This window comes from Glycine soja, chromosome 14 (assembly GCF_004193775.1).
Source record: "Glycine soja cultivar W05 chromosome 14, ASM419377v2, whole genome shotgun sequence".
NCBI classification, from domain to species: domain Eukaryota; kingdom Viridiplantae; phylum Streptophyta; class Magnoliopsida; order Fabales; family Fabaceae; genus Glycine; species Glycine soja.
In genome coordinates, this window is record NC_041015.1 from 11,909,422 (window position 1) to 11,925,325 (window position 15,904).

The window sequence follows — 15,904 nt, forward strand, 5'->3', positions numbered from 1 at the left end:
GAAAGTAAAAGAGTAGGGAAGAAGGAAACAAACACACAAGAGTTTTTATACTGGTTCGGCAATAACCTGTGCCTACATCCAGTCCCCAAGCGACCTGCGGTCCTTGAGATTTCTTTCAACCTTGTAAAAATCCTTTTACAAGCAAAGATCCACAAGGGATGTACCCTCCCTTGTTCTCTTTGAACCTAGTGGATGTACCCTCCACTAGAACTGATCCACAAGAGATGTACCCTCTCTTGTTCTCAGTCAAACCCAAGTAGATGTACCCTCTACTTGTACCACAAAGGATGTACCCTCCAATGTGTTGAGACAAAGATCTCAGGCTGTTAAACCTTTGATACTTTGTGAATGGGGATACAAAAGAATTCTCAGGCGGTTAGTCCTTTGAACACTTTTGTATTAGGGAAAGGGAAGAATCAAAAGAATTCTCAGACTGTGTCGTTTTGAATTCTTTGACAAGGGAGAAGGGAGACACAAAAGAATTCAGGTGGTTAGTCCTTTGTTCTTTTGGAAAAGGGAGAAGAGAGACACAAAAAGAATTCAGGCGGTTAGTCCTTGGCGAATTCTTTTTGGCAAAGGGAGAAGAGAATGAAAAGATGAATAGCACAAGTTTTCAAGGTTTGGAAAACCAGAAAACTTCAGAAAGCTTTTGGTACAAAGAAGAAGAAGAAAAAGTTCAAAGAGATTTCAAGGCTTGTAAAGGATTGATTGGAAAAGAAAAAGTATTCAAGATTGTTGAAATGTAAAACAAAGCCTTGCTTTTATAGACTCTCCATGTCTGGTCAAGAAGACCATTCAGAAGAGTTATAACTTTTAGAAAAACTTAAAACCCATTTGAAAAAGTCAAAACCTTTTTGAAGAGTTACATCTTTTGATTTTTTTCAGAAACAGTCACTGGTAATCGATTACCAAATAAGTGTAATTGATTACACAAAGCTTTTGAGTGAAAGGATGTGACTCTTCACATTTAAATTTGAATTTCAACGTTCAAGGGCACTGGTAATCGATTACCAAAACATTGTAATCGATTACGGCCTTTTGAAAATAATTGGAACGTTGTAAATTCAGTTTTGAAAACTTTTTCAAACTCATTTTGCTACTGGTAATCGATTACAACAATATGGTAATCGATTACCAGAGAGTAAAAACTCTTTGGTAAAGGTTTTGTCAAAAACTCATGTGCTATTCAAAGTTTTGAAAAAAAAACTTTTTAATACTTATCTTGATTGAGTCTTTTCTTTATTCTTGAATCTTGAGTCTTGAATCTTGATCTTGATTCTTGAGATCTTGAATCTTGATGATTCTTGATTCTAGGCTTTCTTCTTGAGTCTTGAATTCTTCTTGATTCTTGAACTCTTGACTTGTTCTTGATTCACTTGAGATGTTCTTTGATCTTTGAGCTTTTTGTTCGTCACCTTTGTCATCATCTTTTGTTGTCATCATTGTTATCATCAAAACACCTTTGAATCACATTCACCATGAAGTCTTTCTTGAAGCTTTGCTTCTACATCTACAAGAGGTTTATCAAGGACTTCTTGAAGATTGCCAGGCCCTTAAGCAATCTGCCAAATAAAGACGTGGTTTTCAAGTTTGATGAAGAATGTTCAGCAACATTCCAGACACTGAAGAATAAGCTCACCACTGCACCGGTAATGATTGCACCCGAATGGAATAAAGATTTTGAACTAATGTGTGATGCCAGTGATTATGCAGTAGGAGCAGTTCTGGGATAGAGGCACAACAAGGTATTTCACACCATCTATTATGCTAGCAAGGTCCTGAATGAAACACAATTGAATTATGCAACCACAGAAAAGGAGATGCTAGCCATTGTCTTTGCCTTGGAGAAATTCAGGTCATACTTGATAGGGTCGAGGGTCACCATCTTCACGGATCATGCTGCCATCAAGCACCTGCTCGCCAAAACAGACCCAAAGTCGGGGTTGATCAGATGGGTCCTGCTGTTACAAGAGTTTGACATCATCATCAAGGACAAGAAAGGATTCCAGAATGTGGTAGCCGATCATCTGTCTCGATTAAAGAATAAAGATGTCACCAAGGAAAAACCAGAGGTAAAAGGTGAATTTCCTGATGAGTTTCTTTTGCAGGTTACCGCTAGACCTTGGTTTGCAAACATGGCTAATTACAAAGCCATGAGAGTCATTCCAGAGGAGCTTAATTGGAGTCAAAGTAAGAAATTCTTGCACGATGCACGCTTCTATGTGTGGGATGATCCTCATTTGTTCAAGGCAGGAGCGGATAATTTATTAAGGAGATGCGTCACAAAGGAGGAAGCACAAAGCATTCTTTGGCATTGCCACAGTTCACCCTATGGCGGTCACCACAGTGGGGACAGAACAACAGCAAAAGTGCTACAATCAAGTTTTTTTTGGCCCTCTATTTTTAAAGATGCTTATGAGTTTGTGTGTTGTGATAAATGCCAGAGAACAAGGGGGATATCTCGAAGAAATGAGATGCCTTTGCAGAATATCATGGAAGTAGAGATCTTTAACTGTTGGGGGCATAGACTTCATGGGGCCCCTTCCTTCGTCATACGGGAATGTCTACATCTTGGTAGCTGTGGATTACGTCTCCAAATGGGTGGAAGCCATAGCCACGCCGAAGGACGATGCCAGGGTAGTGATCAAATTTCTGAAGAAGAACATCTTTTCCCATTTCGGAGTCCTACAAGCCTTGATTAGTGATGGGGGAACGCACTTCTGCAACAATCAGTTGAAGAAAGACCTGGAGCACTATAATGTCCAACACAAGGTGGCCACACCTTATCACCCTCAGACGAATGGCCATGTAGAAATTTCTAATAGGGAGCTCAAGTGAATCCTGGAGAAGACAGTTGCATCATCAAGAAAGGATTGGGCCTTGAAGCTCGATGATACTCTCTGGGCCTATAGGATAGCGTTCAAGACCCCCATCGGCTTATCACCATTTCAACTAGTGTATGGGAAGGCATGTCATTTACCAGTGGAGCTGGAGCACAAAGCATATTGGGCTCTCAAGTTGCTCAACTTTGACAACAACGCATGTGGCGAAAAGAGGAAGCTACAACTGCTGGAATTAGAAGAGATGAGACTGAATGCCTACGAGTCATCCAGAATTTACAAGCAAAAGAAAAAGGCATATCATGACAGAAAGCTACAAAGGAAAGAATTCCAGCCAGGGCAGCAACTATTACTCTTTAACTCGAGGCTAAGGCTATTCCCAGGTAAGCTGAAGTCCAAGTGGTCAGGGCCATTCATAATCAAAGAAGTCAGACCTCACGGAGCAGTAGAATTGGTGGATCCTAGAGAAGAGAACTTTGAGAAGAAATGGATCATCAATGGACAACGCTTGAAGCCTTATAACGGAGGACAACTAGAGCGATTGACGACCATCATCTACTTAAATGACCCTTGAGAAGGCTTACTGTCTAGCTAAAGACAATAAACTAAGCGCTGGTTGGGAGACAACCCAACATATTTTGTAAAAATGTAGTTATTTTTATTCTATGTAAAAAAAAGGCCCAACAGGTGCAAATAGAAAATAGGAGGTGCAAAAAGTAAAGGCCCAACAGGTGAAGTCAGCATTAGGAGGGGTGCCAATAGCAAAAGAGAAGTGGGCTGCACAAGGTTACGCGCTTAGCGCGCGTCCGCGCACTAAGCACCCAGGTATTTTTCAAAGTTTTGAATTTTAAATTATTGGGAAAAACCAAGGGACGCTGCCCTTGGTGCGCTTAGCAGCACCTGCGTACTAAGAGCGCGTGCCATAAATTGCTGGACAGTTTTCGAAACTGTCCAGCCCTTCAGCTTCCCCTTGTTTTATTTTAAATCTAACCATTTCACTTCTTTTCTTCTCTTCTGCGCACTCCCACTTCCTATATACCTCTTTCTGTGCATTTCTTCTAAAGCTTACTTGCTTCTCTGTTCCTTTTTCACGCAGTCTTCACTAAAAAGGTGAGATTGGAATCTGGGTTTGTTGCTATAATATTTTGCAGGTAGCATCACGCTAAGCCTATGCAGAGGCTTAGCGAGAACAACCAACATGGAAAGGAGGAAGCAAGAGCGTGCTAAGCCTCCGCAGAACAAGACAAGAAAAAGCAAGCACGCGCTTAGCCGGCAACCCGCGCTAAGCGCGCTCATGCATCTGAGCAAACGCGCTAAGCGCCCACCCGTGGCGCTAAGCGCGTGCTAGCAGCAGCATGAAGGGGGTGCTAAGCGCGGGGCTGGGCCTTAGGGCCCATCAGCCCTCCCGCCTTACTTTCTACACCCCCTTTTTCTACTGACCACACTCCCTTCTGAATTTCTTTCTGCACCCCCATCTTTGCTGACTGCACCCTTATTCTGCTTTCTATTTGCACCCCCCTGATTGCTAACTTCAGTCTGTTTCTTTTGTTTTTGTTTTTCAGATGGCCTCCCGCAAACACCGAGTTGTGCCCACACCCGGGGAAGCGTCCAACTGGGACTCTTCCTGTTTCACTTCAGAGATCGCATGGCACATATATTAGGACAACATTTAGCATCGGAACATCCTTCCAGAGAGGAATATCGAGCTTGGACCAGGGATGTTTGATGAGTTCCTTCAGGAGCTCCAGAGGCGCAAATGGGACCAGGTTCTGACCTGACTTCCAGAGAAGCGGATTGGTGTTGCTCTGGTGAAGAAGTTTTACTCCAACCTATATGATCCAGGGGACCACAGTCTGAAGTTTTGCAGGGTTCGAGGACAGGTAGTCAGATTCGATGCTGAGACGATTAATGATTTCCTTGACACCCTGGTAGTCCTGGCAGATGGAGAGGATTACCCAGCATACTTTCAGTACCTCCACACGCCTCCAGATCATGACGCCATCCTCTCCGCTTTGTGTACTCCAGGGGGACGATTTGGGCTGAATGTTGATGGTGCCCCCTGGAAGCAGCTGCGGAAGGATCTGACGACACTTGCTCAGACATGGAGTGTCCTTTCTTATTTTAACCTTGCTCCTACTTCTCACACTTCTGATATTAATGTTGACAAGGCCTGACTCATCTATGGTTTGGTGATGAAGATGGACCTGGACGTGGGCAACGTCATTTCTCTTCAGATCAGTCAGATTGCCCAGTCCAGCATTTTCAGGCTTGGGTTCCCATCGTTGATCACAACACTGTGTGAGATTCAGGGGGTTGTCTCTGATACCCTGATTTTTGAATCACTCAGTCCTATGATCCATCACATTTCCAGGGACCCGCCGCACACGCACCAGAGCTTCGACGTCCGCATCAGAGGCTCCTCTTCCATCCCAGCCTCCTTCTCAGCCTTCTTCCCAGAGACCGCGCCCTCCACCTGCATCCACCTCAGCACCCCTAGACATGCATGGTCAGATGCTGAGGACCATTCACATAGGACAACAACTCATTATGGAGAACATGCACAGGCTATCCTTGCACCTGCAGATGGATCCACCGCTTATCACTCTAGAGGCTTATCGTCAACAGGTTGCTTGGCCAAGAGACTAGCCCTCCAATGATAGGGGGAAGAGCCTTCTGGAGCCACCGTTACTAAGGATCCTACAGTTGATGAAGACCTCATGGCTGATTTGGCTGGCACTGATTGGGGCCCGTGGGCTGACTTGGGCAGAGGCAGCTGATTTTATGTTTTGATGTTTTCTTTTATGTTATGTTTTGTGTTCTCTTTTATGTTTTATGTTTTCTTTTATGTTTTTATGTTTTATGTAGTCTATTGGTAATTAAAAAAAAGAGAGTAGTAGTAATAATATTAGTATTTCAGTATGTGTTTTCTAAGTAATAATTGCATGGTAATTTGAGCAGTCATAATTCTTTAGCTAGTTCTGAAAGGTTCAACACTTGAGATGCCAATGATCCTTGGAGAAACTCTGGTTCTGGAAGCACAAGTCAGGTCAAGAAATGCAACATGAATAACACATAGTGGAAAAGGTTAGCTTGATGGAACAAGGTCATAACTGGTACGCCGAATACTTGCTTAAGTCCCGGTGAGAGTGTGAACTTAATTGACGGAGAAAACGCCTATTTTTAAATTCCTAGTTTTGCATCATTCTTAGACTATTAGAATAGTTACTTAAGGTGGATATGATCAAGGCCATGTTTGTTTTGTTTACCTACTTAGCCAAAAAGCCGACCCAACATAATTTTACCCCTTGCACCCATGATTGAGCCAACTAATTATTTTGAATTAACCCTTGAGCCAATGAAATGAGAATCCTGACCTTTTAGGATTTTAAGAGAGCAAAAATGGGTTATTAAGGTCTTAATTTGGGGGATTTTGGGAAATAGGTAGCCAAGACAATAATACAACACACAAAGTAAGACACCCTTTACAAACTGTAGGCCCAATTTCGAAAAAAAATGAAAAGAATTTAATAAAGGGCAGAAACAAAAGAGCAAGAGAGGTGTCACAAAGAAAAGTGTTGTGGGGAAATAAAAGGGCTAAGTAAAAAGGCCTAGGCAGAATTGGAAATTTTTGCTCTCTTAATCCTAAGTTTGAATTCCCAAGAAAAACCATGATTTTTTGTAAGCCAGGCCCCGATACAAGCCAATAAAGTCCTTAGTGATCCACCAAAGGTAACTAAAGATAACTTTAACTGAGATGAAATGCAAAACTTTGGAGTCTTACTTGCAGGTTGTTATCAAATTGCAGACACTAAACCAGACACTTGTGAGCAAAGGGAAACACCAGCCTTGTGAGGAAAGTAAGGCAAACCAAATTTGATTGAGTTCCAGATGACTAACTAATTCAACTCTTTTGTTTTGATGCTTTCATTTTAGATGTTGACAGATGCGGAAAGGACCAGTGAAAGAAGGAGGAACTTAAGCCATTGATAGTGTTGGAATATTTAAGAACTTGCTTGAGAATTTACTTGTTTTATTTTTGGTTTGCTTGGGGACAAGCAAAGTTTAATTTGGGGGATTTTGATAACTGCTAAATAATTGTGAATTAATAGTAAAGAATTAGTCAAATTTTGGCCTAAAATTAATTATTTAGCAGTTATTTGTGATTAAAAGTTAGAAAATTAATTAAATTGAATTTTTGGTTGCAGATACGAAAATTGAAGTTACATTAAGCAAAAAGGCAACAGAAAGCGAAGAAAAAGAAGGAGTCTGAAGCAGGCACAGCCCAACACGCGCACTAAGCGCGCGTCACGCGCTAAGCGAGCAAAGCAGCACAGGCACTAAGCGAGGCGTTATGCTCGAAAATGCAGAATCCGTTACGCGCGCTAAGCGCGAGCCACATGCTAAGCACGCGATCCAACAGAAACACATGCTAAGCCTGCAGCACGCGCTAAGCGAACAATCTGAACGCGCTAAGCGCGAGGTGTCGCGCTAAGCGCGCTTACGAAAGCCCAAAGCCCACTTCAGCAACTATAAATAGAGAGCCAGTCCAAGGGAAACGACACACCTCGCCTCAGAGCACTTCTCTCAGCATTTCAAGCCTGAGCTCTCCCTTCTCTCTCTATATTCTTTGTTTTCATTACCCCTTTTCTTTCTTTCACCCCCAATTGTAAAGCCCTCAATGGCCATGAGTGGCTAATCCCCTAGCTAGGGCCTGGCAGGCCTAAAAAGCCAACGATATATGGTGTACTTCAAGAGTTATCAATGCAAAAAGGATTCATTCCAGGTTTTTATGTTCTAATTCTTTCCTTTTAATCTTGCATTTATTTCTTGAATTTCTTTTGGGTTTTTATTCGCTTGGGAGAGGGTATTTCCTAATAAGGGTTTAAGAATTAATGCATGCATCAGTTTTAGGGGTTATACGCTTGGGAAAGGGTAACACCTAATAGAACATCTTAAGAAAAGGATCATCGGGTTAGCATTGCTAGGCATAGAATGATAACTCAATGCCCATGCATTTAGCAACATCTAGAATTGAACCTTAATGCATTTTAATTATTGAATCTTCGCAAAGACATTTGGGAGATAGATAGTTAAAATAGGCTTGTCATCGTGAGGCATCAGGGGCAAGTAAAATTAATAGATGTGGGTAGAACTAATACAACTGCCTTGGTAATGAATATCATATTTACATGCATCGTAGGCCAATTGGGTTTGTCCGGTCTTGGCATTTCTATCAATTAATTGTCTAAACTATTTGATCTAGTAGTAGCAATCTATTCTTGTGCCTATTCATGTTATTACTATTTACTTCTTACTTACGAATTGAAGAGTATTCGATAAAGTGCAATAAAATCCCTGTGGAAACGATACTCAGACTTTCGAGGATTACTACTTAGAGCGATTTGGTACACTTGCCAATATCTCAACAGGCCCAAATTTTATATCTTATAATTTAAAGTTTATTATCTTTTTAGTCCTTTAGCTTTTTTATCCACTTAGTTTTAGTCCTTAACTTTTTTTCTTGTCCTTACTTTTAATCCCTTAAAATGATCTATACTTACTTAACCAAGGAAACTCATTCAAGTCAAAACTATTGTTTATAGGACCGTGCACTATCGAAAATAACCCGTAAGTCGACTATTTGTCACCTTCCTATGGTGCAGTAGCAACCAAATTTGTAACATCCCAATTTTATTAAATTGGGAAGTTTTGTGTAACAATAATCTATGTTTGTTTGATATGTAGTGTGGTAGCATTATCCTTAGTGAAATCATGCATATAAGAGATATAACCATCATTAGACAGTTAAGTGACCTAGATTTAAGTTCTAAGTCTTGGAATAAGTGTTTTAAATGTAGAAATGCTTAGTCAAACCATCAGTCAACAAAAATTAACTATAGTTTAGAAAGTCAAAGTAAGGGAATCCTTCCTTAATGATAGTTTAGTAATTAAAGATTTTTAGGCTAATATGAGAGATTTAGACTAATTCATGGAATTTTAGAGCATTAATGTACCTAGATGTGAGAAACTATTAGTTTAAATAATTAAGGAGGAGGAGAAATAATTTCTCATTTACTTTAATCATTTTACTAAAGACTAATATAAGATATTAATAAATGAATCTATTACTCTAGAATCAATTTAGAAGTGAGAATTAATTAGGGATTAACTAAGGGCTTAACCAAGCTCAAGGACCCAAGTCAACCCACACTCATTTCTTTGCTTCATTGTATAAAAAAAAGAGGTAAGAGAGGAGTGCTTAATCTCTTATGATTCATGCTTGATGTTTTGAAGCTATATTACATTTATGTTGTGATTTGGTGTGTTTTGCATGAAACTAGTAAATCTGTGACTGTGACCCTATGTTTGCTACAAGTTGAATTTGTGAATTATGGGTTCAAAAATGGATTACTTAACCCAAAAAACCTAGGAAAGCATATATGATATGTCTCATTTGGAGTTGTATAGCCTTTGGAGTTAAATTTTTAAGTTAGGGCAAGATATATGTGTATAATTGGTCTGTTTTCAAAATTTTTGAAACTGGAGCTGGAATTTGTTGTTGTGAACCTCAAAATTGAACTCACAAGGTCCAAAATCCTATGGTTATACATAAAATACACTCCATTTGAGTTAATATAACTCTTGGAATCACAATTTCAAGTTTTAAGCTTTTTCCATAAATGTGCTCTGTTTTGAATGAACTGCACACATGGGCTTGGTTTCTGTAGATTTTGATCATGGAAATGAGTTCCTCATGTTTGAAAACATGGGGTTTGATATAAAATTTGCATGATATGGATTTCTATAAATCTTAAAAATTAGAAAACAAGTTTTGTGAACTCTGTTGAATAACTGCAGGGAAGTTTCATGTTAGGGTCAAATGGGAGTGAATTTAAGAATTTTTTAGTCCAAAAATGAATTCCTTGCATTTAAAAACCTTGAAAAACATATATGTTTTGTCCTAATTGGATTTCTAGATCAATGAGAAAGTTGATTCTAAAAGCAGGTAATCATGTGTAATTCCAAATGAGAAAATGTCATAAATGTGTAGAAGTGCATGAAATAAATGACGTGAGCTTTGGATTGAATTGGTTACTTTGAGATTTATTTATGTGGAATTTTGGAAAATTGTTATGTTGAATATATTGTAAGACAAAGTGAGTGTGACCACTTGGCAAGACATGTTGCATGTAATGAATATGTTTATTATGATATTGATTATGAATTGTCGTGCTTTGGGATTGGGTCGAGGAGTGTCTGACCCTCAAAAAAAATTTATTTAATATGGAATGTCTTGTAATGATTTAGTGGTTGGATTTGAGGTGATAAATGATTTTGAAAAGTGCTCTTGTCCACTTAAACACTATTAAAAAAAAGACATTTAACATTGGCACTTTAACATCGGTTTTATCAAAAACCAATGTTAAGGAAAAGGCGGTGGCATAATTGTAATAAAAGTGATGATATATAATTGCTTCTCACGCCCAATGTCACTCCCATTCTCGATTTAAAGTTCTGAGCTCTGCAGCGCTCCAACTCCTCCCTTTTCCCCCCCACTCTCTTACTCCTACTCTCACTCCCACTCACAGTGACTCGTCTGAAGGTCACATACCTTTGTCGGTATCAGCGACGAGGTATGTTCCATTTCTCTTACCTTTGGCAATTTAAATGAACACTATGTTAGGAGTTTATGAATTCCATTTCAATGCTATGTTAGGGTTCCTATTCTTGTTCTTGCACTCTTCATTGTCGCACTCTTCATTCTTGCACTGTTAATTTTTAGTGCTTTGGTGTTAGTTAATGGTTTTCTGTCACTCCAGAGGCTATGTTAGTTGTGCTACGGGATTGATAACTGACTACATATAAGTTATGCACACTTACACGAGCAAATGATATATATATGCTAATATTGAATGAATGATATTTTGTATATAATGATTGATTTTAACTTGCAATTAATTGTTGTGGGCTCAACTTGGAGTGCTTGTGGCTTGATTCACTTATTGTATACTTTGGTCTTTTCTATATTTTAGTGCAAACTATGCTGAAGATATCCCTAATGGAAGGCAATATGCCTTAAAACTTGCAATATGCTTTTTGATAAACAAACATACTTCTTGATGTTGTGATGAGGAGTAAGGGGCATAGTTAGATTGGTTGGTTACTTGCCTGCTACCTACAGTAGTGTTAGCCAACGATGTTTAGGTTGGGGTTGCTTGCACGGTTAGCCTTTATTTTGGGATTTGAGGGCCATTGTGTTGTACCAAACATAGTAAGTAGTAACAATAGCAAAGGTAACTTAACTCTTGTCTCCTTTGCCAGTGTAAAAAGATTTTGATTTAGCAAACATGAGGAATGTGTATCCTCTGTTCATATTGGAAATTTTGCAAGCTTTGCTTACATAGATACATAGATACAACTAATAGAAAATGTAACAGAAACGATGAATGAAGATCAAAAGAATTGAAATGAAATGGCTAAGACAATGATGAAGATTAACAGAAAACCATAAGAAATGTTCAACAAAGTTCATATTAAGGATCAAGTTAGGAATTTCAAGACTATTCTCAAATAAACATGACATGATATAACACATCAATATTAATCATATTAGTTTACTTTAAATGTAGCCTTATGGTGAAGTGAGTAAGACCTTTTCTGTAAGATGGAAAACTCAACTAGAGCATACTTGGCATCTGCTAGACAGTAATGACAACATGCACTCTGTTACATACAACCAAGATCTGGTGAACTCAACTATAGTGGCTGGATGGATAGAACTTAGAGATTTCTATGAACTCACAGGAAATCATCAAGTGACCATGACGCATTTTGGACAGAGTGTTTTCTTCTTGGCCATCTTCAAAAGCATCTCTAAACTAAAAGCTTATCCTAAATGACACTTCTTGTACCACCAAATTCCTAACTCAATCACTTTTAATGTCTTGCTGAATGAGTACAAAGTGACTTGTTGCAGTTTGGTGAGTAACTCAGCACTGTATATAATCAGTACAAAAGATTTGTTTTTCTAAAAACCGATGTTGTGGTTTACTAACAGCGGTTTTCAAAAAACGATGTTGGTGAGCATAAACTAACATCGGTTTTTCAAAATCCGATGTTAACATTGATACTTTAACATCAGTAGTTTAAACATCGATTAATAACCGATGTTGGAAGTCCTTATTAACCAATATTAAAAGTCTATTTTCTAGTAGTTCTCGTAACCTACCCTATGATGGGTGTGTGAGCGTAAAGAAAAAGTGCGTCTTCTAAAAAGAAAACGCATGGGAGTCACCACCAACATTTATTTAAGGAAAACATTAGAAAAACCAAAAAGAGGCCTGCAAATTTTGAAAATAAGGATTCGAGGGTTGTTTACGCATAGGGAAGATATTAGCACCCCACGCGCCCATCACAAGGGAAGGCAGCCTTTAATCGAGTGTGCACAATGTGACTTCAAAATTATTTATTTTCCCTTTTTATATTTTTATTTTTTATTTTTTTGGGGTCGACAAGGGGGCTGCCCTTGCTCCTATATATCCTCAAGTGTGATGAAGAATTCAGACCAACACAGTTCTTTAAGTTTGAATGTTTATGTGTTAAATTAATTTTTTGTTTTTGGAAAAATTTATTTTAATTGCGAACAAAGAGTTGTTAAGGCGTTGAACCTTGAAACGATGTTTTAAATTTTGAAAAGCGGAAGGAGTCGTTAAGGCGTTGGACCTTGAAACAATCTCAAGTGATATTTGATAAAAAGAATTTTGGTTATGAGTTGATTTCTTTATTTTGGTTTTGTTTATGAACTTTCAATCTTTTTAAAGACAATTTTACAGCACTAGTGATCGGTTAGGATTAAACAGTACAAATGAAAAAGAGATCACCGATGCTAAATGGAGAAGATTAATATGCACATAATAAAAGAGGGGACCCCTAAGGGTGCATAGATTACATTCAATCCTTGAAAAAAAAAACTAACTGGCTATTGCACGAGGGACACAGAATAAGAGAACGATGTAGGGAATGATCACGGTTGCGATTCGGTAGCGCCTCGGCTTCACTTTTCTTATTTTCTTCTTCTTCTTTCTCTCTTTTCTTTTCTTTTTCCCACTTCTGAACATTGGAACCCCTTAAACCCCCCCAACATGGCTATTTATAGGGAAAAGGCCATTTAGGGGTAGTTGAAGCTCACCCAGGCGAGCTGATGCTTAGCCTTGAAGGAATGAGCTCGCCCAGGCGAGCTAGTTGCTTAGGCATGAAGCAATTTCATGGCCTAGGTGAGCCAGATCCTAGCTTGGGCGAGCTAAGGTCTAGAAAAATCCAAAAAAAAGACCCTTTTGCCCCCTTCCGTGGTATCCTTTTGTTTTCTTGATTAAAACACTGAGTGATCCCTTGCTTCGTGCTGTAACTAGTGTCAAACACTGTAATTCGACTAGCAAGAATCAATATCAGCGAATAATAGTCCCTGGATGAAATTAGGGTCTGACAGTTGCCCCTCTTTACATATCTTTTATTGAAAATGAAAAGGTAAGTAAAGATAAGGACACTAATTTCATCTGAGCAATCTTGCTATTCGAAACCGGATGCAAAAGGAAATAGAGGAAGTGGAACTGAAAAAAAGCAAAAGGACATTGACATTGAAATCATCAAGCAAAAGATGACGTAGTCTTGTAAAACATGTGACTGGAGACATTGAAGTCCTTGTAAAAGGCTGAAGACATTGAAGTCTTGTAAATAAAAGTAAAAGAAAGAAGACATTGAAGTCTTTGAAATATAAAAGACTGAAGACATTGAAGTCTTGTAAATGAAACAGACTAAAGACATTGAAGTCTTGTAAATGTAAAAGACAAAAAACATTGAATTATTGTAAATGTAAAAGACTGAAGACATTGAAGTCTTTGAAAATGTAAAAAGACTGAAGACATTGAAGTCTTTAAAATGTAAATGACTGAAGACATTGTAGTTTCTAAAAGCGTAAATGACTGAAGACATTGTAGTCTTTGAAAGCGTAAATGACTGAAGACATTGTAGTCTCTGAAAGCGTAAATGATTGAAGACATTTTAGTCTCTGAAAGCGTAAATGACTGGACATATTGTAGTCTCTGGAAGCGTAAATGACTGAAGACATTGTAGTCTCTGAAAGCGTAAATGATTGAAGACATTGTAGTCTTTGAAAGCGTAAATGACTGAAGACATTGTAGTCTTTGAAAGCGTAAATGACTGAAGACATTGTAGTCTCTGAAAGCGTAAAAGACTCAAGACATTGTAGTCTTTGAGATCATAAAGCAAAAGACATTGTAGTCTTTGAAAGCGTAAATGACTGAAGACATTGTAGTCTGTGAGATCATAAAGCAAAAGACATTGTAGTCTTTGAAAGCGTAAATGACTAAAGACATTGTAGTCTTTGAAAGTGTAAATGACTAAAGACATTGTAGTCTTTGAAAGCATAAATGACTGAAGGCATTGTGGTCTTTGAAGTCATAATGCAAAAGACATTGTAGTCTTCGAAAGCGCAAATGACTGAAGACATTGTAGTTTCTGAAAGCGTAAAGCAAAAGACATTATAGTCTTTTGAAATATAAAGCAAAGGACGTTGAGTCCTATGAATCATGCAATTGAATATTGGCAATTGGTATATAATGAGAAATCTATGGACTCGTAGCTTGATGTGAAACATGGGTTTTGGAATGTATGGACATGCAAATTTTGCCCTAAAATGAGATGAATGCAGGTTTTGCATGCAACAATGCAATGCAATGAAAAATTATGCAATGTTTTTGACATTCTTTCCTCTTTTGGTGATCTTAATTTTGTTTTCTTTTTTCTTCCCCTCTTTTTTTTTGTGTGAAAAAAACACAGATTGACTGTCTCTTTCTAAAAAACGTGACAACTCATGCAACCTCATCCTATCTTTTGCAAATCTCTTCGGGGACTCCCTTAGAGTGTATGTTTTGATTTAATCACTTGAAAAATTTGGATGTCGGCAGTGGAACATTTGACATTTAATCAATCAATTGAAATGTTTAAAGGATTTTCAATTGACAGATTAAGTCGAAAGACTCTTGCTCTTGATAACTCACTTTTCTCTCAAAAGACAACTTTTAAGAATGATAAAATGAGGTCACATGAATGTTTGTACTTCTTATTTTTTATTTGAAACATAGTCACGTTTTTCTCTTTTTTTTTCGAACTTTACTCATCGTTTATGGCACCCCCACCAAACATGTAGAACGATCAATTTCTAGTTGAATAGACTTGAAGATCAACTCAGGAGTGCAAGTCATTTGAGAAAACAAGCCAACGACATACATTCGCATTCCAGTGAATGTTCAATAAATATGAAAAGATGTAGTTGTGAGAGAATGAGAGACAAGGACATCAAATTTATCTGCATTATTAACATTGTAACTGTTGTTTACAGTAATGGCATAAACTTGAAAATCCTAATGAGTCCTTGGAGACATCTAACAACAACCTACAAATTGCCCCAAGTATCGTGCATAGTATCGCTCGACAATGTCAGAATTCACAAGCAATCGTCCTCCTTGAATTTTGGCCAGCCTGCACCAATTAGACTTTGCACCTTATGTTTCAGGGTCATACAATGCTCAATGGAATGCCCCGGAACTCCTCCATGATAAGCTCATGTTGCATTCGAGTTGTATCCTCGGGAAAATGGAGGTTGAGGAATCTTTGCTGAGATTATGGCTACCATTGCATTATTGAGTAGATATGGGAGTAAGTTAGCATACGACACCGGAATTGGGGTGAATTCTACAAGCTTCTTTTCTGGAAAATTCCTTCCCTGGTTGATGTTTTGGTTCATATTAAGGGTGGTGTCTAGCCTCATATGTGTAGCAGGCAGGTTTTATGGCTGATTTAGGGGTGGCCTTTGTGGATGATTGGGTGTTCTTGGCTGATAGGGTGGTGGGTAATGAGAAGGATTAATATTGGCTGAGTATTGATATTGTTGAGCTAGTGAGAAATTTGGCCATGTAGGAACAACAATCACAACATGGGTTTCTCCCTCCTTCTTATTCTCTTTATTTGCCCCAGGCTTCCTATTC

At 38.5% G+C, this 15,904-nt stretch overlaps 1 protein-coding gene across 1 annotated transcript; it reads left to right on the forward strand.

The window, feature by feature from the left end:
• The first annotated feature begins 1,820 nt into the window (after window positions 1-1,820).
• LOC114383808 lies at window positions 1,821-3,414 on the forward strand. The gene is made up of 3 exons (XM_028343544.1): window positions 1,821-2,382; window positions 2,528-2,834; window positions 2,913-3,414. Exons 1-3 carry the CDS (start codon window positions 1,821-1,823, stop codon window positions 3,412-3,414), a joined length of 1,371 nt encoding a protein of 456 aa, XP_028199345.1.
• The last annotated feature ends 12,490 nt before the right edge of the window (window positions 3,415-15,904 follow it).